Source organism: Chrysochloris asiatica, unplaced genomic scaffold (assembly GCF_000296735.1).
Source record: "Chrysochloris asiatica unplaced genomic scaffold, ChrAsi1.0 scaffold00044, whole genome shotgun sequence".
Lineage (NCBI taxonomy): Eukaryota > Metazoa > Chordata > Mammalia > Afrosoricida > Chrysochloridae > Chrysochloris > Chrysochloris asiatica.
The window spans coordinates 12908460-12931117 of record NW_006408562.1 but is presented as its reverse complement, the minus strand read 5'-3'; the positions used below and the strand labels follow the sequence as shown (position 1 = coordinate 12931117).

Below are 22658 nucleotides of genomic sequence, written 5' to 3'. Positions count from 1 at the left end.
CTGCAGGTTAATACACCAGACTGCAAAGCTGTTTGAACTGCAAGGTCGGCAGCTCATGCTCCCCAGCTGCTCCTTGGAAACCCTATACAGGGTCACTATGGTTCAGAACCAACTTGAAGGCACTTAACAATAACAACATTCTTGCTTTGATTTATAGAAATATAAAATCCATTTGAGCACCTCTCTGAAATATACAGTCATGGTCCATATTGCAGAATACTGGGTACATTGGAAATATGGAACTTACCTCAAAGGTAGGGGCTCTTCATGTACAGAGATGCTTCTCTTTCACCAGGAGAGGGGAAAGGCAGCCCAAGTAGGAGGTGCAATAGAGGACTTCAGAAAGCAGGGGGAAATCGAGCTCATTTGGATTTCAGCATTTTGTCAGGGTCTGTTGTTGCTAGGGAGTGCTGGTGTGGTATTGTTAAAGCCCTGGACAGAAAGGTTGGTTTGAACCACAAGGTTTCATTGTGGACCTTGTATATTTCCAGCTTGCACAAAGTTGCCTGTACAACAGGAGGCGTAGCCACTGCCCAATTTCTGATCGTGAACAGTAGTTAAGTTTTCAAGTGGAAAAGGGAAAAGAATGTCATTATTAATCCAGTGCCCCTGGAATTGGGTCTGGGAAGGAATAAATGTAGATGGAAGTTTAAAATACTGAAATAGTTGTTTCTAGTTCCAGGAGACTATGTTCTCAAATGTTATGTCATATTGTAAAAACTGCTACATGTTTCGGTGCATCCTAAATGAATGCTATTCTGTCTTACTGCAAAGCCTGTAAAGCATAGACCCCAAAACCATTTCTCAGAATATGCTCCGGCTTAGTCAGAACCTCAGCTCTGCCAGGGTTCATTTGCCCTGACACCTATTCATTGAATCAGGATCAGTTAATCTCTTTAGTTGGCTCTGTTTCCTATGGAGTCCTGGTGGCACAGTAGTAAGCACTTGACTACTAATTGAAAGGTCAATGATTTGAACCCCTCATCTGTTCTGGGGGAGCTAGGCGTATTTGCCTACATTGCACATGGTCTGGAAGAAAGAAGAAACATCTTCAGTGAGCTGGGTAACTTTTTCTTCCCTGTTGTTAGGTGCTACTGAGTTGATTCTGACTCTCAGTGAACCAGTGTGTCAGACAGAGTAGAACTACCTCAGAATTTCCTAGGCTATTATTCTTATGGGAGAAGATCACCAGGTCTTTTCTGCAATGGAGCCTCTGGTAGATTCCAACCCTTGATGATTTCATTATTAGCTGAGTGCTTAACCATTATACCATAGTGCTTCTGATTTCTTCCCTAGTAGACTGGAATGTCTGCCCTCCACATTTTGGAGTGTTGGGTGGAGGAGCAGAGTTTTGAGGGGAATGGAAGTACAGTGTAGAAGAACATCCATCTGCTCAGGAAAGGCAGAATTTAAGTCCTGTTTGCTAAAAGGCATGTGAATTCCCTGTTTATTATGAGCTGTTTGTGAGTTACAGGTGGAACTGCCCAGGTTCAGCATGGTTTGCTTTTGTAAATGATAATGACATTTTCTTCAATGTAAGTTTAGTGTATGGGCAATTAGAGATAATATTTTTAAACTCCATCTTAATGGAGCTTTGTGGGATGCTCAAGCATGGAGCTGTCCCTTTTCTGGGTCTGAAATCCTACGTCCTGAAGGGTCAATTCATATTTTGCAAATGTGTCCTGAGGTTGTCATGAAATTAAACCAAGATATAGGCTTGATTTTCCACAGTCATGTTTTCAGACAGATTATATTGAAATAGTGATAGGTTTGGGTGCTTACCCATTAGAGGCCGAGGGTGCTGGTGAGACATTTACTGAAATGAAGAGTTAGCAGAAGGTAATGCCATTCTTTCCAGAAAGAGTTTTCGACTCTCCGTGTTAACTGATGAATGAGGGTATGTGACCCACATCTGGTTTACATTAGAATGGAACATTGCCCTGACATCCTTGGGAGCATTTGTCAAGATTCCCTGGACAGAGCTTCTGTAAATTACATGCTGCAAATGTGTCAGGGTCAGATAAGAGGATATCATTACCCGCCCCCCCCCAAGTTTACTCAGGGCTTTGCCAGTCCATCTTAATATGCTAACGGCCAACCGTTTTCTTTGAGCCGTTTTGTTATATTTTTCATCCATAGAAGAAAAAAAATGTATGTTATACCCCCCAATATTGCACATGTTCAGTTCTCATAAATCATACTAATTGCAGACATGCTCAGAAAGCATATTAAATGCAGGCATGCGTAAATGAATTAAAACATATGAGAATTTTATGATGCCCATGGTGAGTTTGACATAACCAAATGCCAACTGTAGTAAAGGGCATAATGTTTCATTTAGGCAGATTGGACTTTTTCTTAGTGGGCTTGATTTTATTGATAAGAGATAGACACAATGTGAATGTTCTGGGTAGACATAAACCAAACCACAGATGCCAGAGGGCTTCAGAAAGTTTGTAGAAAAATTCCATTATATTTTAATTCTATTTTTCCACAAACTTTTTGAAGCCCCACCTATATATTTATAAGTAAATACATATATATATATTTGAGCCTTTTACAAGCCTTTCTGTGATAATTCTTTGATTAGATTTATATTTTAGTCATCATTCCCTAAAGAATTGTTGTTCTTAAGTGCCATCAAGTCGGTTCTGACCCCGTATAGAGTTTCTGAGTCAGCTGGTGAGCTTGAACCGCTGACCTTGTGGTTGGTTTAAAGCGACTTTGCATTCCAGCACATTAACCCACAGGGCCCAAATGTTGCTGTTAATTAAAAAACATAGCTCCATCAGGGAATTGCTGTTGTTAAATGCTGGAAAGTAGGCATCGACTCATAGCAACCTTGTCTAGGGTTTCCAAGGAGGAATTGGTAGGTTTGGACCACCAACCTTGTAGTCCAGTGCTTACCCTACAATGCCATGCAATACGTGTTATAAAAAAAGAGAGCGAGAGATAAATTACTTCTGTAATGGATCACAGGACATGAGATTAAAGCATATGTATGTATGTATGGAGCCCTGGTATGTTGCTGTAGGATAAGTACTCGACTGTTAACCACAAGGTCTGTGGTCCAATCCTACCAGCTGCTCCTTGGAAACCCTGTACAGGGCGCTATGTGTTGATCTGAGTTGGAACTGACTCGACAGCACATAACAACAACAACATGTATCACTGAGCAGCTGAGATGATACAAACGAAACGGGTCATAGTCAGCACATGAACCCCCTTGTCAGATGTTCATCCTCTTTCATCGTGCATTAAACATAGCTACTTGTAAAAGGTAAACTAATGTAAACGAAAAGTAAGGATCTATTTAGTGGGCACTCTCTAAATGTGGCCTGGTTAGGTAAGGTTCAGCAGTGCCCTTCCCATAACTCTCAGCATCGGTGACCAGGTCAGGGTATCTACCTTAAGAGAAACTTCTGCCTTCAGGCAACTTCCCTCTTACAGCTTCCAAATGGACAGGACCAAAAATCTAATTATTTAGATGCTAATCAACTGCAGGATAATTCCTAAGGCTTTTGGATCTGAAGAGGATGTTTTCAGGAAAGTCCCTGCTGTTTGAATTTAGGTTTTCAGCCTTGAAGATACCATCACTGTTTTTTAGCAATTTGATTACTTCAGAAACATGCACACTGGCAGAAAACATTGGGATAAATATTTGAATGTTTTAGTTTGGGTATGGGAATAAATTCTATCTAAATAAAAAATATATATACATACATAGATTTTTGGAAGAAAAAGTTGTTGTTGTTAGTTGCCGTTGAATCTGTTCTGACTCATAGTGAGCCTATGTACTATTGTTGTTGTTGTTATGTGCTGTGGAATCGGTTCCGACTCATAGTGAGCCTATGTACTATTGTTGTTGTTGTTATGTGCTGTGGAATCGGTTCCGACTCATAGCGACCCTATACAGGGTTTCTGAGGCTGTGAATCTTTACAGGAGTAGAAAGCCTCATCTTTCTCCTGCAGAGCGGCTGGTAGTTTAGAACTGCTGACTTTAAGGTTCGCAGCCCGATTCATAACCTCTACACTACCAGAGCTCCTTGGATCTCCTTGAGGCTCCTATGTATATAGTAGAACAAAACAGTGCCATCCTCATAATCAATCTTCAGTAGGCTGATTGTTGAGGGTTTTCCTCCTTTGCTGACCCTCTAGTAAAATGAAGCATAATGTCTTTCTCCTGGGGCTGGTCCCTTCTGATAACATGCTCAAAGTATTTGAGAAGTCTTACCATTCCCATACTCTTGTTTTTAAGGAGCATTCTGGATGTATTTCTTCCAAGGCAATGTGTTTGTTCTTCTGGTAAACCATGGTACTTATTCAGCATTTTTACCAAAACCGTACTTCAAAAGAATCTATTCTTTGGTCTTCCTTATTTCTTGTCTAGCTTTCACATGCATTTGAAGCTATGGCTTAGAGCCAGCCCAACCTAGTCCTAAAAGTAACATCTTTGCTCTGAACACTTTGAAGAGGTCTTTTGCAGCAGTTTTGCCCAATGCAATATGTCATTTAATTTTTCAACTGCTGTTTCCATAGGCATTAATTGTGGGTCTAAGTAAAATGAAATCTTTATATTTTCAACCTTTGTTCCATTCATCATGATGTTGCTGGTTGGTGCATTTGTAAGGATTTTTACTTTCTTTACGCATGAGCTGCAATCCATACTGAGGGCTTTAGTATTTAATTTTCATCAGCAAGTGCCTCAAGTCTTGTTTACTTTCAGTTAAGGAATATCATCTGCATATTGCAGGTTGTTAGTTAGATGTCCTCCAATCTTGATGCTGTGTTCTTAGTCTAGTCCAGCTTCTTTGATTATCTGCTCAGCATACAGACTGAATTAGCATGGTGAAAAGATAACCCTGATTCATACCTTTTCTGGTTTTAAACCATGCATTATCCCTGCCTTCTGTTTCAATGACTGCCTCTTGGTCTAGGTACAGGTTCTGCATGAGTATAATGAAATGTTCTAGAATTCACATTCTTCTCAAAGTTGTTGCTAATTTGTTATGATTCACCCAGTCAAATGTCTTTGCATAGCCAATAAAAGACAGGTAGACATCTTTCTGGTAGTCTGGTTACATCCAAGATCCATGTCACAACAGCAGTGATCCTTCCAGGTTTCATGCCCTTTACTAGATCCAGTTTGAATTTCTAGTAGTTCTCTGTCAATGTACTACTGCAACTGTTTTTGAATTATCTTCAGCAAAATTTTACTTACGTGTGATATTAATGATACCCATCGCTATATTCCATAGTCTGTTGGATCACCTTTCTTTGGAATGCACACAGATATAGATCTCTCTCAGTTAGTTGGCCAAGTAGCTGTCTTCTAAATTTCCTGGTATAGACTAGCAAATACTTCTAGTATTGCATATGTTTGTTGAAATATCTGAATCGGTAGTCCATCAATTCCTAGAGATTTTTTTTTTTTTGTCAATTCCTTCAGTGCAGCTTGGAATTTTTCCTTCAATACCTTAGTTCTTGATCATATGTTAACTCCTGAAATTGTTGAACCGTGACCAACTATTTTTGATACAGTGACTGTGTCCCTCCCATCTTCTTTCATGCCTGCATTACTCATAGAATCTTCAATGTTGTAACTTGAGGCTTCACTTTTTCTTCAGTTCTTTCAACTTGAGAAATGCCAAGTGTGTTTGGGTTTTCTAACTTCAGGTCTTTGCATATTTCATTATAATACAATATGACATAATAAAAGAAAATAAAGACATAAACTAGGCTTGGTGGTGATGGTGATTTTGTGCTGTCTTCTCAAACTGCCCTTTGAAACATACTATTCAGCTTTCACTTCTTCATTTCTTCCAGTCACTTTACTTACTCTGTGTTCAACAGCAAGTGTCAGAGTATTTTTTGACATCCAATTTGGTCTTTCCTTTCTTTCCAGTCTTTTTACTTTCTTCATGTATGATGTCCTTGATGTCATCCTACAACTCATCTGGTGTTCGGTTGTTAGAGCTCAATGCTTCATGTCTGTTCTTGAGGTCTTTAAATTCAGGTGGGAGATACTCAAGGTCAGGGTCCTTTTGTGGCGCTGTAGGACAACTGGGCTGCACGATCAGGGATTCAAACCCTCCAGCGGCTTCTTGGAAACCCTATACAGGATTGCTATGAGTCAGAACCTACTTGACAACACTTAACAATAACAGCAGACTCAAGACTGCACTTTGGCTTTAGTGAATTTGTTTAACGAGCATTTGATGGCTTGTTTCGCAGTAGGCTTTGCTCAGATGGATGATATTGAACTTTCTCCATCAACTTTGTTCACAGATGCAGTCATTTGTTGTTGTTAAATGCTGCCGAGTCAGTTCAGACTCCTAGTGACTCAGGATTACCAAGGAGCAGCTGGTGGGTTTGAACTGCCAACCTGTGGTAAGCAGTCCAGTGCTTATCCTGTATCGCCACCCCATCATATCTTTCCACAGGTGTACTCAATTTGAAGGGTGTTGTTGTTGTTGTTAAGTGCCATAGAGTCAGTTCCCACCCATAACATACTGGGTTTGGACCACTGACCTTTTGGTTCAAACTGACCTTGCAGTCCGGTGCTTATCCTACAGCACTACACCAGGACACCAAATATATATATTTTTTTGTTGTTAAGTGCTGTCGAGTCAATTCTGACCCATAGTGACCCTGTGTAGGGTTTCCAAGGAGCAACTGGTGAGCTTGAACCACCGATCTTGCAGCTCAAATGACTTTACAGTTTGACGCATTAGCCCACAGCACCACACCAGAACTCCTAAATATATATTATCCAATGGTAAATCAGAAAATCTAATTGCTTAAGAATAAGAAAGAAAATAAAGACGTAAACTAGGCTTGGTGGTGGTGCTGGTTTTCTGCTGTCAAGCTGGTTCCTACTTATAGAGACCCTACATAGGGTTTCTAGTTGTACAACTTTACAGGAGCAGAAATTCTCATCTTTCTCCCAAAAAGTGGCTGGTGAATTCAAACTGCTGACCTTGCACTTAGAAGCCCAATTCATAAACCCACTGCACCATCAGTTGTTCCTGTTTAGTGCTATCAAGGTGGTCCTGACTCATAGCAACCCTATACAGCGTTTCCAAGGAGCAGCTGGTGGGTTTGAACCACCAACCTGTGATTCTCAGTCCAGTGCTTATCCTACAGAGCCATACCAGGAGTCCCTTATGCCACCATGGCTCCTTATAAAGCAGGATCTAAGGAAAAAAGAATCACCTAGATGTAGACCCTAATTTGCTAAATCATTTTACATTTCTGATAAGTGTTCACATTTTCAACTGATAGCAAATTCTTAACACCATGCCAAGACAAATATCTTCCAGACACATTGTTTTCAATATAAGTCTTAATTTGGCCCACAGTTTTATCTGTTATGTTTACTCTTAAAATAGGAAAATTAATTCAAGAGAAATATAGCATGAAACAATTGTAAAAAGTTAGTCTTTTCCTGAACCATATAATCTTCCAATCAAGATATAAACAACCTATTTGGAATTCTGAAACTTAAGAATGAGCATAAAGAGATCTTCAGAAAATGACTCTAATAATGCAAATAGCAGAGAAATCGGTCTAAGAAGTGTCAGCTTAAGATTATGAGACTTCGAATTTGTTCTTAAAGGTTATCGAAAAAGAAAGAAAACAAGACTTAGAACGGTGGCTGGGAAATGCTTTGAAAGTAGTAATTTAGACATGTAGAATCTGGTTGGTTTGTTTCTTTCCCAGATGCCTCATCTAAGAGTTGTATACAGCTCAAAGTCCAAAGAGCGGCCTCCCCTTTTCCCTTCCAATGGGATGGAACAGAGAGCCTAAGAAAATGAAAACTCTCCTCGTCATTCCATCCCCTGACCTTCTTGTCCTTAGTTGCCATTGCGTTGATGGTGACTCATGGCAACACGATGTTCAAGAGAACAAAACGGTGCCCAGCCCTGTGCCATCTTTACGATGGTAGGGATGCTGTCACTGTGCCTTTTGAGAGCCTTTTAACCTAAGAGGCTCATCTTCTAGCATTATATAAGATGTTGTGATCCACTTATTGTCAATTTGGGCAACTCCTGTGCCAGGGTTTTCTTTCTTGTCTATTTTAGTCTGGAAACTGCCAAAATACCACAGCTTCCCACAGCGTAGCAACATGCAGCCATCACCCAAGACAAATTGATAGATTAGGGGTGGGGTGGCCCCTGAACTTTGTGTTTAATAAGAACATGGCCAATAACATTTAGGAGACAGAATTGAGTAACTCAGAAATTGTTTCTTTTCTTTTGAAATTGTTTGTGAAAACCAGATGATTGTGTTTCCTGCCTTCCTCCCTCCATCTATAAACTTTTTTTTAAAATTATGCAAAAACAACAACATTATAATAGAAATAGTTTACTAAAATAAATGAGCCAAAGGTATAGACTAAGAGGGGGAGAAAAAAACTCACACCAAATGACGATTTTATTTTAGGCTTTGAAAGGCATGTGTAAAAGGAATCCTGACAATATTCTTAAAAAGAAAATATGACTGGGAGACATTCCATAACCATATTGGGGGAGTTCTAAGAAGTTCACTTACCAACTTCTTTGTATTGCAAAGATAAATTTCCATAGCTTCCTTCAACCACATGAAATACAGAATAGCTTTTTAAGAAACATACATAAAAGTGTAATGGGACCCTTCCATGGAGATTTGAGGTTTTAAATTATGTTAGGAGAAAGTAATGCAGTTTCTATTGATATATTCACTGTTTTTTTCCAGTACAGATTTCCTTTTTAATTTTTAAATTACAAGTTATTAAAATGATACAAATGTCTCAATTTTTCTCAAGATGAAATATTGAAGTAAATCACATTAGCTATAGGCATGTGCTTAGGAGTCCTGGTATGGTGCTGAGGACTAATACATTGGATTGCAAGATCGATTTGAACTGCAAGGTTGGCAGTTCAAGCTTACCAGTCGCTCCTGGGAAACCCTATACAGGGCTGCTATGAGTCGGAACAAACTCTATGGCACTTAACAACAACAGTTGTTGTTGTTGTTGTTGTAGTGAAGTGCTGTTGAGTCAGTTCTGACCCATAGTGACCCTGTATAGCATTTCCCAAGAGCAGCTGGTGAGCTTGAACCACTGACCTTGCAGTTTAAATGGCTTTGCAGTCTGCCACATTAACCCACAGCGCCATGCCATGGGCATGTATTTATCTCAATTTCAGACCAAATATTGGGAAATACGAATCCTTGATTTTCCCATTCTTGGTGCTGTGGATTAATGTGCCAGACTACAAAGCTGTTTGAACTGCAGGATCGGCAGTTGAAGCTCACCAGCTACTCCTCAGAAAGCCTATACAGGGTCGCTATGGGTCAGAACCGACTCAATGGCACTTCACAACAACAAGAGCCCCACAATTCTTGAGAAAGCCATATGCATAAAGAAAAATAGGCATGGTTATGATATGTGGCTCTCAATAGAAATCAGAAATTGTGGAAGAAGGCTTGTCTCTTCAACTCCATCATGGACGTTTAAGGAACCAAAGTCACCAGCTCTCTGGTTCTCTTCATTCCTTTCCATTAACCACTGTCTATAGTGTCGGTTTCTGGTATTGAGTCGGTCCCCAACGCATGGTGACCTTATGCACAATGGAATTGGACCTTGTGACCCATACGGTTCTCATTGGCTGATTTTCTTAAGTAAACCACCAGGCCTTCCTCCCTAGTTTTTGTTAGTCTGGAAATACTGCTAAAACGGTTTGGGCATCCTAGCAAGCTGACAGGTGAGTGGGGATGCACTGGAAGTGTACTGGCCAGTAATCAAACCCAGGAATGGAATGTGACAACCCTGTCAGGAATCTCACTGCATGTATTGGGCTGCTTAGCTAAGGGATACGACTAAAGAGGGAACCTTCGCTACCATCCTGTCTAGGATGTTGAGCAGACTGATAGGAAGAACCGGCAAACACTCCCACTTTTTGGTCATGGTCTGGAATGTCTTACTGGTACTCTGTCGTGGAAACTTTGAGGAACACTCTTTTTGTTGCCTTGGAGTGTGGACCTGCAGACTGCATTGTACCTTTTGGGTCCTCCAATAGGCTAGTTCAAGATCTTATAGCTGAATCCTGTCTTAAAGATTTCCCAAATTCAGCCATCTCAAAAACTTACTACATGAACATTGTAAGTGGACTTTTGCTTTTTCTATCTTAGGATCGTCATTTTTTTTTTTTTTTGCTGTGGACAAAGTTATTGCTGCCTTCAAAGTTATGCAAACAAGAAATGAATGGCAGGGGATTTAAAAAAAATGGATCGCAAAAATGTGCATCTAGCTCATGGGAGTGCATGTTTTGAATAAAATTCTGCTCTTAACCCTTCAACTGTAACTGCATATAGAGTGTGCCACTTCTCCTTTAAAGTGACACATCGTAAACTGAGTTTTAAGTCAGGATGTTCATGAAGAACCAAATAAAACCCAAGTCTGTTGTTGTCAGTCTGACCCATGACAACTCCATGTGCTCTAGAGCAGAACTGCTTCATGTCATTAAAACCAGTTCTATATTTTATCTAGTATTACAGGATCAGGATTTCCCACTCCCCTCAGGACCCATACCACTACAAAGCTGCTTCTTCTCATTCCATGTTTTTCCTTGGCCTGGCTTATTTGTAGTAAAAGATTTGTATCTGTGTCACGATTTCCCATTCATTTAAAAATTCCAGGTTTCATATTTATAAATTTAATGATTTTCTTCTTCATTCTGCTCAATGAAGTTGTTCTTAAGTGCTATTTGGTACTGAACAACCTTTTTTATAAAGCCATGTTCTTTTCTTCTAATGTGTTGTTGTTATAGGCCATTTAGTTGGTTCTGACTCATAGTGATCTTGTATAGGGTTTCCGAGGAGTAGCTGGTAGGTTTGAACCATTGGCCTTGTGGTTAGCAGTCCAGTGCTTATCCTACAGCACCACACCAGGACTCCATTCTAATGTTGTTGTTAAGTTCCAATTTGTAGTGACCCTGTATAAGGTTTCTGAGGAGCAGCTGATGGATTTGAACTGCAGACCTCTGGTTTACAGTCTAGTGCTAATCGTACAACATCATACCAGAAATTTGGCTTAAGTAAGCTATATAATAGATTTTATAAGATACATATAAAGATTTTATATAATAGTAAGATATATAATAGATTTTATAATATGTATTTTTTATAAGATACATAAATATATAAAAGATATAGAATAGGATTTCATCAATTGAAGTTTATAAATTTTTCAAGTACACATAGCAAATTCGTCTTACATCAGCTCAAAGAAAAGTAAAACAAAAAGTACACACACACAAAAAAAAATCCATGTAGGCAGAAGAATATTCAGGAAGTAACATGCATATTCTTTGTTATGTTCAAGTTTTTAAAATAAAAAACGGAGTCAGTTACTTACTATGCATCTCATTACTTCTTAGGCAATTGTGTGACTTTCATATCTCTAGATCTTCAGTAAAACAAAACTATGCTTGGTTGATGGTGTGGCGCTTTAGGATAAGCACTGAACTGCTAATCACCAGGTTGGTGGTTCAAACCCACCAGCTGCTCCTGGGAAACCCTATACAGGGTCACTGTGAGGTGGAACTGATTTGATGCCATTTAAGAACAGCAACATGCTAGGTTGTACATGATATTAAAAAAAAAAAAATTTTTTTTTCATGAAGTTTTTGTGAAAAACTATTTCACTACCCAGTTCAAGAAAGTCGAGGTTCCTGGAGTGTCTTTCAAAATGTGGGTATTGCAACAGAGCTCTATCCACACTGGTCCATCTCTCCAAGTGCATACCCACACAGTAGAGCTCTGGTGTGACACTGTAGAGTAAGCGCTGGACTGGTAACTGCAAAGTTGGCAGTTCAAACCCACCACTCCACTGTAGGAAACCCTATACAGGGTTTCTATGAGTTAGAACCAACTCAAGGGCATTTAACAACAACACATACACAATAAGTTAAATGACAAGGAGACAATATAATGGCAAACAGGGCTAAGGGAAATGAGTGGTCTGCTCAAATGAAGGGAGGGAGGGCACGCCACAGACTGTGTGGACAGACTCTGTTAATCTTGTCTTTTAGAGAGCAATCTCTTAGAACTAATTGAAGATGGATCAGTTTAAAGCTTTAGTTCAAGAAGGCTTTGTTTAGCTATAAGGATTATACAAGCCCTACCCAAAGGGAATTGTGGGATCGCTGTTTTTGGAATCTGATTTTGGATGCTTTCTGAGATGCAGGACTAGTCCCCCTCCCCCCAACTGGGACCTCTAGACCAGGGATTCTATTGCTTTCATTGCCTTTGAGTGAGAGTTTTGCCTTGTGGTGGCACGAGAGCCTCGAGTCACGGGTGGTTTTCATTTCTGCCTGTCCTCTTGCATTTATTTGTACACTTTAATCTCCATATGCTACAAACTTCTTAAAATAAAACAGGAATATTATGGAAATTTTGTGCCATGGTGAGTCTCTGCATTTCAATGTTTTATAAGAAGGTGGTATTTTCTGGAGACTATTAACCCAAGCAGTAGCTAGATTTTTTCCTGCAATTGCATTTAAGCCCTTAATTGTATGAAGTCTAGAAAATGACTTCCTTTCTCCTGTGGCAGTTATCCAGCTGCGAAATTAATTATCCACTTAGATCCATCAACAAGGTGTTGTAAAGGTCAGTGAGCTAGAGTTTATGGAACACTTCACCATGCTCTTTGAACGGTGTCCTGTTATCCCAACTTTAAAAAAAACAACAAAAACGTTGCCTTGTTCTCAAGGATTATTTACAAGGCTGAACTGACATGTTGTAGCATTCTTGCAGTCTTTTCTTTCCTTTTTAACACTTTTCAGATGAGAGGGCTTCTAAAAGTTTGTGGAAAATGAATTTAAAAGAGAATGGAATTTTCCTACAAACTTTTGGAAACCTCTTTGCATCTGAAATGTTAGAGAAGAAGTCAAAGTACCGGGACCTGAGACGGTTACTAGAAGAATAATTCGCTATTCATTTATTCATCACCTAGTTTACTGTTCATTCATTCAGTCATTCATTCACTCATCATCTTGCCAAGCCCTGTGCTAAGTGCTTGGGATACAAGGAGGAGTGCTTGGTCTCTTCAGAGCAATCACAACTCAAAGTAGGGAATTACAAAGCACAGTGGGGCACCCAGGAGGGAACCTTCTCTTAGAGCAATTTTCATGAGAAATACTATGAAAAAGACAGAGGGATCATAAAGCACACTGAAATAATTTGATTTGGATTAATTTAACCTTTTAAAAATTATATAAGCCAATGCTTGTTTAAAATCACATATGGAACTTTCATATGTAATATAAACTGAGATAATACATAGGAAGACTAGATATATTTTTCTCTATGATCACATATAATTTCTATTTTCCTTCTTTCTCCTTTCCCTCCCTCCATTTCTTCCCAGAATTCCGTGGGAGGTATGGTGTAATCTCTGCCTTTCCATTTCCTCTTCCTGTCCCCATGCTGTAATCATGTCCTGTGATACCCATGGATTCTCAATGCATTTGAGTCAATCATGTGCTCTCCCCAAATCTCCAGTGAACCACATTGTGTTCTATCACATACGATTGTTTTCTAAAATGCAGGTAAATTTTATGAGATTTTTGAAAAGATGATCTAGTGTCCCTCCTTTTGTCCTTCTCTTTTTTCAGATGTTTCCATTGAAGGAGGATGTAATATCTCAACTGCAGTCTTCTGGAGAGCTCTCCCACAGTAGATTTCCAAAGAAACAAAAATTGGACTTTCAAAATTCTCTCAGCTACAGGTTCGGATCCAGTCCTTCCTTCATTTTAATTTCTTTCCAATCTGTCTTTTGATTTTAGGTAATGGGACTCCTGACCAACCACGGTGGGGTGCCTCATCAGCCCCAGACGGATTATGCGCTCTCTCCTCTCACGGGAGGCCTGGAACCTACTACCACGGTGTCAGCCAGCTGCAGTCAGAGACTAGACCATATGAAGAGCTTGGACAGTCTTCCAACATCTCAGTCCTATTGCCCACCCACCTATAGCGCCACAGGCTATAGTATGGACCCCGTCACAGGCTACCAATATGGGCAGTATGGACAAAGCAAGCCTTGGACTTTCTAGGGACGATAATTCCTAGAAGGAAGGATGACAATTAAATTTCATCTCTTCCTTAAGAAAAGCAAGTTCGAGGCATGATTAAGCCTTTGATCCCTGTATCAATTTTGTGGCTAAGCCAGCTGACTGTTCCAGCAAGGGCTCCCTTGTATAATTATTTTCTTAACTGATGTCAACAACATCTTGAGGTTATTAATTGCTGAGACGTGAAACCTGATTGCCAGTAGGTAAAACAGAAGGGTTGGCCGAAATGAAATCACCCTCGGCATTAGAAACACATGGTCTGAATGAGGTCAGCTCGAGCATCATTTGGGGTATAATCCCAGGGACACAGAGTTGTGTCAAACTTGTCTCAGGAATAAAAATATTAGTCACAATCCTTTGATACCACGGTATTAAATATGACATTGTCAGCCTGTAGCTGATATCGTTGCCCCATGCTGTCAATTGCTAAGCCTGACTTAAAAAGCTGTGTTTGTTTCCTTACAGGTGCCTTTCATTATCTCAAGTCAGATAGTGCGTAAGTGAACTGTACACTTGGAGCTAGAATTGGCCCTGTCTCTGGTCTCCATACCCTAGACATGAAGAGTCTTCTCAGAACAAAATGTCTTCCTTTTCAGGGATAGTCCCTATAGAAGAGGGATTGATTTTCTTCTCCAGTGGTTGGTTTCAGATATTTTTGAACATATTGGACAAAAGCAATTGAGAAGAGGAAGACCTGGAGCAATAAAAGACAAAAGCAGCTTTTTAAGGCAATGATTTAACACGGCTGCATGTTAAAGTATCCCAAGTTTTTAGTGCTGATGGTTAAGGAGCTTAAAACATTCCTCTGAGTGTGTGTGTGTGTGTGTGTGTGTGTGTGATTTATCTGGACTGGTTTGAGCAAGCCAAATGTTCTAAAATATCGTAGAAGATGACTATAAAGTAGAACTTGTTTTGATGACCAATACTGACACTTCAATCAAGTGAAAACATTTTTAATGAAACAGGAGTTCAGCACTCCTTTACTTTCCACACTGAAAATTGATTTTAAAAAAGAAACACCACCATTTGTAGGAAATTAGACTAGATGTAAAGGCCTTCCCAAATAAGTTATTTGTTATCTTATCCTCATTTGTAATCCAGCTGTCAATAAATGTCATGGCTATGTCTTGCTCACAGGATCTGGGATAGCATGAAGAATAACTGGTTTTCTTTTGGTGTCGTGGGGTGAAGTGTGAGCTGCTTTTCCAATCCAATTCATATTCATTTGGAAGCCAACCCGGGGGTGGGGTGGGGAGGGCATGGTGGAGAGGTTAAGTGTATTCCTATAACTGCTTACCCAGAGTGCAATACTGTGTACCTCATGGATGTTTTGGCAATGGCCAAGGCATTAGAAACAGAATCTGAGCTATATTTTTGCAGGTGCTTTTCTTTCGGAGCCCAGAAATCCTGGTAGTAAAGTGTAGTGATGTTTCGATCTGCTGGACAACCAACAGCCGGCTTGCTCTTTTTGATTACAGACCACATCAGATAGTAATGCTTTTAAATGATCTCGTTTACATTCTTCTCTTTTCTATGAAAGGCAGGCAAGAACAGAAATGCTCTCATGGACTTTTAAATTATACAACGATATCCAATATTGAAAAACTATAGCAACCGAGGTTTACATACGTTTGTGTGGTGACATTTTAGAATGTCAATAAATTTGTTATTTGAAATGTTAAGAGGAACAGGGAGGTCGAAGGCAGTGTTATTTATTTCTCTCTATTCTTGGAACAATGAATGAGGTAGGCACAAATACATTCCTTATAGAGTTAAGAACTATGACTTAGTGAGTTAGTGAGACTAGACATAGTACCGAGATTAGTTCAAACATTGGTCTTGGAGGGCGATGGAACAAAAGAATTACTATCTTTGTGTTGCAGCCTCAACCAACAACAATGTGTTGTAAAAATGTCTTTCATGTAAAAAGTGCAGTAAATATTTACTATTTATAATGAATAAACAGTTATGAAAACTCACCCAGCATTGCTTCATTTTTTGGGAGGGGGTAAACTGGGGAACGCATTATTAATAAAATAGTTGGCAATGGGTGCTCATCAAAATGGAGACTTCACTTATAATTGTCCCCTTTACTTACAATACAGTCCAGGCAAATGAAGTTGTACAACTCAAAGTCGTATTCTCAAAGAAGCTAGGTGGAACAAGCTTTTAAGAATCAAAGAATGCAGATGGTTAACAAGTTTGCTGAGCTGCTAACTGGAAAACTGGAGGTTCGAGTCCACCGAGAGGCCCCTTGGAAGAAAGGTCTCGTGATCTACTTCCAAAATACCAGCCAGCCATTGAGAAGCTAGTGGAGCCCATTTCTACTTGGACAGACATGGGGTTGCCAAGAGTTGGAGAGGAATTGAGGATTGGTTTAGAGGTAGAATCTAGAAGAGCCCTTGAGTCTGGGTTTCTTTCTCTTTCCTGGGTTCTCAGTTTTCAAAGTCATTCACTGTCATTTGGAATAATGTTTCTTTTCCCAGAGTGCCAGGCTCCATCCTCATCTACAAAAAATTGTCTCAAATGAAACTTGTATTCAGAGCCCTCATATTTTCTTGCTTATTTTTACTGCCTTCTTCACTCTTTATGAAAAATATTACTGCTATTTCATTCATCCATTTACTCTTCCTTCCTTCCAACACTTACCTAATGAAGGTCTAAATGTGTGAGGCTCTAGTGTGATAGCAGTATTTATAATAGATGAGTAAATGTATAGTTACATTAATGTATGAGGACTAATTGTAAGAGAAATAATCAAATACCCGTTGAAGATCTTACTTGCATTAACTTATTTATTCATACATAGCATCTAAATGAAGCACGTAATGTCATTAGCATTCTTCTTTTATAAGTGAGCAAACTGAGGCACAAGAAAGTTGGGGGCTCACTTATGTATGTACTAGTTTCCTGGGGCTGCTGTAACAATTGTCACAACTCGGTAACTTAAAGCAACAGAAATTTCTTCTCTCATGACTCTTGAGGCTAGAAGCCTAAAGGTAAGGTTTCAGGGGGACCGTGCCTCCTCTGAAGTTTCTAGGGGAGAGATCTTCCTTACCTCTGCCTAGCTGTTGGGAGTGCCCATAATCCTCCATGTTCTGTGCCTTATAGATCCACCAGTTTAAACTCTCCCTCTGCCTTCCAGTGGTCTCTGTGTGTCTGCCCAAACGTCTCTCATAAGGACATAGTTATTGAATTAGGTTCTACCCTACTTCAGTAACAACCTCATCTAATTTCCAAATAAGGTCACGTTCAGAGGTTCCCAATTTTGGGGGACACTATCAAATCCAGAACACACAGCTAGCATATAGTAGAGCTGGAGTTTGAACTCGGGCAGAATGACTCCAGTATTTCTGTGCTTAAACATAGCAATACTCTTCTGCTTCCCCAAGATCAGAACTATCTAAAAGAGTGCTCCAATTTGGTTCAAGCCCATCAGTTACTCTTTGGAAACTCTATACATGGTGGCTATGAGTCAGAACTGACTTTATGGCACTTAACAACAGTAAGTTATACATGGCTATTTAAAGTAATTAAGATTAAATGAAATTACAAAATTCCTCAGTTGCTCTGGCATGTAGCTGGAGACTGCAGCCATGGGCAGTGCAGCTGTAGAAAAGTCCCATCTTTTCAACAATTTCCATTGATTATGTCGATTGAACGCACATGAGTTCATTTTCTATGAAGCCCACGAACTGAAAGTGCAGTAGCACAATTTTGCAAACTCTTACAGTGCCTTAGCGTTTTTCCCATGGATTCATCCTTCTAGCCAAACATACTGCCTTTTGCCTTTTTGCCTGTACTTACCGATTACAAAGGAGTCCTGGTGTGGCGCTGTGTGTTAACGCACCAGACTGCAAAGCCGTTTGAACTGCAAGGTTGGCTGTCAAGCTTGCCAGCTGTTCCTGGGAAACCCTATTCAGGGTCGCTATGGATCAGAACTGACTCGACGGCAGTTAACAACAACAACAACAGCTGATTACAAAAGCAATAAGGAAAGAAGGAAATGCTTATTGAACACTTATTTTTGTTAACTTGTTGAATGACAAAATTCTGTGGAGTGGGTCTTACTAGCCCAAATTATCAGCAAAGTGGATAGAGGTCTGGTGGTGTTAGGCAGTGTGGCTCAGACCTCTTCATTAGAAATAGCAGGAGCAGACTTTGACTTGTGCTCAGTCTAGTTGTTGTTGTTAAGTGTTGTTGAGTTGATTCCAACTCAAAGAGACCCTGTACAGGTTTTTGAGGAGCAGCTGGTGGGTTTGAACTGCCGGCCTTGTGGTTTGAAGTCAGTGATGATCCAAAGAGCCTCACCAGAGGTCCAATTCAGCCTAGTAGGAGGACCTTTTAAAACAATTTTTATTTTAAACTTCTTGTGCTTTTTTTGTCTTTCCAAGTATTTTGTATTCCTATTGCAGTGAAACATTTATAAGAAACCGTTTGCGATTTTAGCCATTTTTACATGTTGAATTCAGTGGCATTAATTATATTCACCGTGTTGTGAACCCATCATTGCTCCAGGTTTTTTCATCCTTACAGAATACAGAATTCCTTAATCAGTGCCTCTCCACAAGCATCTTGCCAGACTCAACCGTGTCAACCTATCTGCACACCAGATTCAAGTTGAAAACAGGCCTTTTTTTCTCTCTCTCTTTTTAAATTTATTGCTCACTTCCCGGTAGATGAAAGGAATGCTACCAGAATGTAGGATTACACAATGGAAACCTGACCTTTCATGATCACTTTCCCTTTTGCCTTTTGATCTCAGAACTTGCCACGTGTGGCTCGTATCTCCGTTTGACATACTTCTCTGTGCCTTTCTCATACAAAGGGGCTTCAAAAAGTTCATGGAAAACTAGAATGAAAAGATAAATGGAATTTTCCCACGAGTTTTTTAACACCTCTTCATGTATCTATATCTCTCTGAAATCCATTGCGCTCCTGGTATTTCTTCATGTTGAGAGCCTCTGTAGTTCTCTTTCTGTCCTCACCTGACCCTGATTCTTTCTCTTTCTCTTGTATCTAATCAATCTCCGGGAGCCTGGGGACTTGCCCCAGTCCTAACCCCGGTTAGGGTCCCTACCTCTCATCCCCTGGAATGAGGAGTCCTAAGGACCTTGGATCCTTGACATTCGACTGCTCTAACCTGATCATCTGGGAAGTGCCTCTTTGTCCATATAGTTGTTAAGATTTCATCTGAAAAAATTCTAAAAACTGAAAATCATGACTTCAAATCACTCAGAGTAGATGTCCAAATGCCAGTTACCATTATTCCTAGTCAGTCTTTTCCCTAAGCAACAGACAGCACATTCCACATGTGTGATGGAGATATTTTGTTTTAGAGTTTAATTAGCAAAATTTCAAAATGTATTTTCACACCTGGAAAAATTAACACATGGTTATTTGGGAACATCCAAGGTCAAAAGGAATCTTGGTTAGTGCTGGCCCATAGAACCAGTGTAATGAACAAGGTCACTGATACTCACAACTCTTGACTTTAGTTAAAGAGAGTCTTTAAAGGAGGAAGGGATGGCGTGTGACTATGGCATGGAAGGATCAGTCCTCAAATGGCATGACTGAGAGTTAAATAACTACATGGAGCACAAGAATCAAGGTCTTTGTCAAAAGGAAATTTCATTCTGGAGTGAAGACTTGGATCCCTGCCCTTCTGAATGAATTTTGTCTTGTAAACATGCATAGATGATTCCAATGGATTTGGAGTAAATGGATTTTGTATAGCTAAGGAGAGCTGCTGTCAGACATTGAAGAACACAAAAATGGGAGTGTTTCTGCCAAAAGCTCCACACTCATGAATCTGGAAAGCCGTTTTAGGGGATTTGTGAGAGAATAGGAAGAGATAGGACTCGGCTCAGGGCTTCGTGCCAAATGTCAATGAAACAAGCTAGTTCCATCTCTGTCACAGATCCTTCTTGGGTACTGCTGACTAATTTATCTTGCACTATTTGTGACCCACAATGCATATTAATTGTTGAATAATGGAGACATAAATGAATGGTGACTCTCTTCGACCATCCTGGTATGGTCTCCTGAGGAAGAAACTCATGACCCTCACAGATGTGTGAGTGGAGGTGAACAAATCTAATGTCGCGAGAATCCCTGAAGTGTGGGACCAGCTCTTCGGCGCATGCAGGCAGGAACAAGGGCACACAGATTCTCTTGAGGTTGGGTTCTTTTTGGACTGGTGCAAAGTCTTTAGAAGGCAGGGTTTTACTCACTTTAAAGCCATATTTCTGATACTTCTGTTGGATGCTGAGGGCACTTGGGGGTGATACGTTGCATTCAACACTGGGAGGATTAGAAGGAAAAAGAGAAAGAGCACAGCTGACTGCTTAGAGTAGTGGTCATGGTTGTTGGTGGTGTTGGTGTGCCATGGAGTCAGTTTGACTCACAGGGACACTGCATAGGGTTTCTGAGACTGTGAACCTTTATGAGAGCAGAAAGTGGTTAGAGAAATGAAAACAAAAGTTCAGTTGTAAAGGCCTCCAGACCAATGGAAACACCACAGAGGTAGGTGCGGCAGGACTGAGAAGTAAGAGCTTACATGCCCTTGGCTACAGCATTGAGAAGATTTCCCAAACTGGGGAGCTGATAGAGCTCACTAGGTTTTCTTGGGTCTACGGCACTGGCTAGGGACTTTCTCCAAAGCTGATCTGAGAGAGGGAAATCATTTTGAAATCTAGAGACACTTCAATAATCCAACAATCTCATTCCAACGCCCCCCAAGTCACATCACTACCTCTTGAGTCTGAGAGCAAGAGAGGGAGAGAAGGGTCAACTGTTCACGTGATGGTATGTGAGGATGAGTCTGGAGTTAGCTTGTTGATATTTTGTTATGACCCTATTATATCTCCAAATGGATGCCTACAGTGTCACAACACAGATAAATCAATGTTGCTTAGATTTCTCTCCAATAAGTGTGGTAACATCTTATTAGAATAAGATGGGGATTGGGGATTCTGTGGCCTTGAGGATAGTTTTAAATGTGCAGTCAACAGCATACTGCCTCTTGACTCTGCTGTTCCAGCTTGTCCGACTCATTTCTGCTGCATCAACATCATACTGCTTCCAGGCTTTCAAAATGATCCCCACAATTGCTGGCTGTTTTCACTGCTTTTGTTTTTGTTGTTAAGTGCCGTTGATTCAGTTCTGACCCATAGCGACCCTGTATAGGGTTTCCTAGGAGCAGCTGGTAAGCTTGAACTGCCGACCTTGCAGTCCAGCGCATGAACCCACAGCGCCACATCAGGACTCCTTCACTGCTTTTAGAGAGAGGGAAATCGATAGTGGTTTTTGTTTCCTAATTAATTGCTTCATGCTAATGAATTGATTAATTCATGGGATACTTACCAAGTTTCTACTGCATGCTGGACAGCTGGGCTATCAAGTTAGATAAGATACAGTTCCTGCTCTCAACAGATCCAAGCCAGAGGAACAAGCTGTGTAACCAGCTTGTTGGAACACAAATTCATATGTAAGTAAAGGTTAGTACAACTTCAAAAGAAGCTGCATTTGAATCTAAATGATAAACAGACATGTATTCGGCTGATGAGACAGCAAAGGATCTGCTAGTTCCATTTTTGCTGATGCCAGTCCTGGGCTTGCCAGAAAAAGAAGCTAATGGAGGCCAGACGGGACTCCCAGTTTCATCCCAGTAAGAGGGGCCCAGAACTGGATAATCATGGTAATCCCCAGTTGATAGAGATACAGAAAATTGGAAACAGGGCAAAGGAGGACAATTGATTCTTCATCAAGAAAAATTGGGAGTGCTGCTACGCCTTTCCTTTTCCTACAGTGATCCTCAAAAGATTGGTAGGGTTGTAATCCTAACTCAGGCCATTTTCATTGGTAGGGACTCTTTGTTGGAGGACTGAAAGTTACTCTATATTTGTTCCTGGGATCTGACTGGTGGATTTGTTTCCCATAGTTGTTATAAAAAAAATTCTACAAAGTAGGGGGCTTAAAACAATAAAAATTGTTGTCTCACAGTTCTGGAAGCCTGTTGTTGTTGTTAGGTGCCATTGAGTTGGTACTGACTCATAGCGACCCCATGTCCGACACAATAAAACACTGCCCAGTCCTGTGCCAACCTCACAGTCATTGCTACATTTGAGCCCATTGCTGCTGCCACTGTGCCAGTCCATCTTACGGAGGGTCTTTCTCTTTTTCTCGGACCCTTCATTTCACAAAACATGATATCCTTCTTCAGGGACTGGTCCCTCTTGATAATATGGCTTTAGTATGAGAGATGAATTCTGGCCATCCTGGCTTCCAGGGAGCATTCTGACCATACTTCTTCCAACACAGATTGGTTTGTTCTTTTGGCAGCCCATGGCACTTTCAATATTCTCCTCCAACGCCATAACTCAAAAGCATCAATTCTTCTACGGTCCTCCTTATTCACTGTCCAGCTGTCACATGCATATGTGGTTATTAAAAATACCATGGCTTGGCTCAGGTGCACCTTAGTCCTCAAAGTGACACCTTTGCTTGTGATCACTTCAAAGGGGTCTTGGGCAGCAGATTTGC

At 40.3% G+C, this 22658-nt stretch overlaps 1 protein-coding gene across 4 annotated transcripts in view; it reads left to right on the top strand.

The window, feature by feature from the left end:
- PAX3 (paired box 3) overlaps window positions 1–14880 on the top strand; it is a 126546-nt gene extending 111666 nt beyond the window's left edge. For 2 of the 4 annotated variants that reach the window (XM_006861881.1, XM_006861882.1), the window contains exons 8-9: window positions 13830–14076; window positions 14580–14658. In XM_006861881.1, coding sequence (XP_006861943.1) covers window positions 13830–14076; window positions 14580–14614 — 282 coding nt within the window. In that variant the 3' untranslated portion in view covers window positions 14615–14658. Of the gene's footprint in view, window positions 1–13829; window positions 14077–14579; window positions 14691–14750 lie in introns of those variants that run through there. The other 2 variants (XM_006861883.1, XM_006861884.1) reach the window with 2 other exon arrangements.
- Window positions 14881–22658: the final 7778 nt, after the last annotated feature.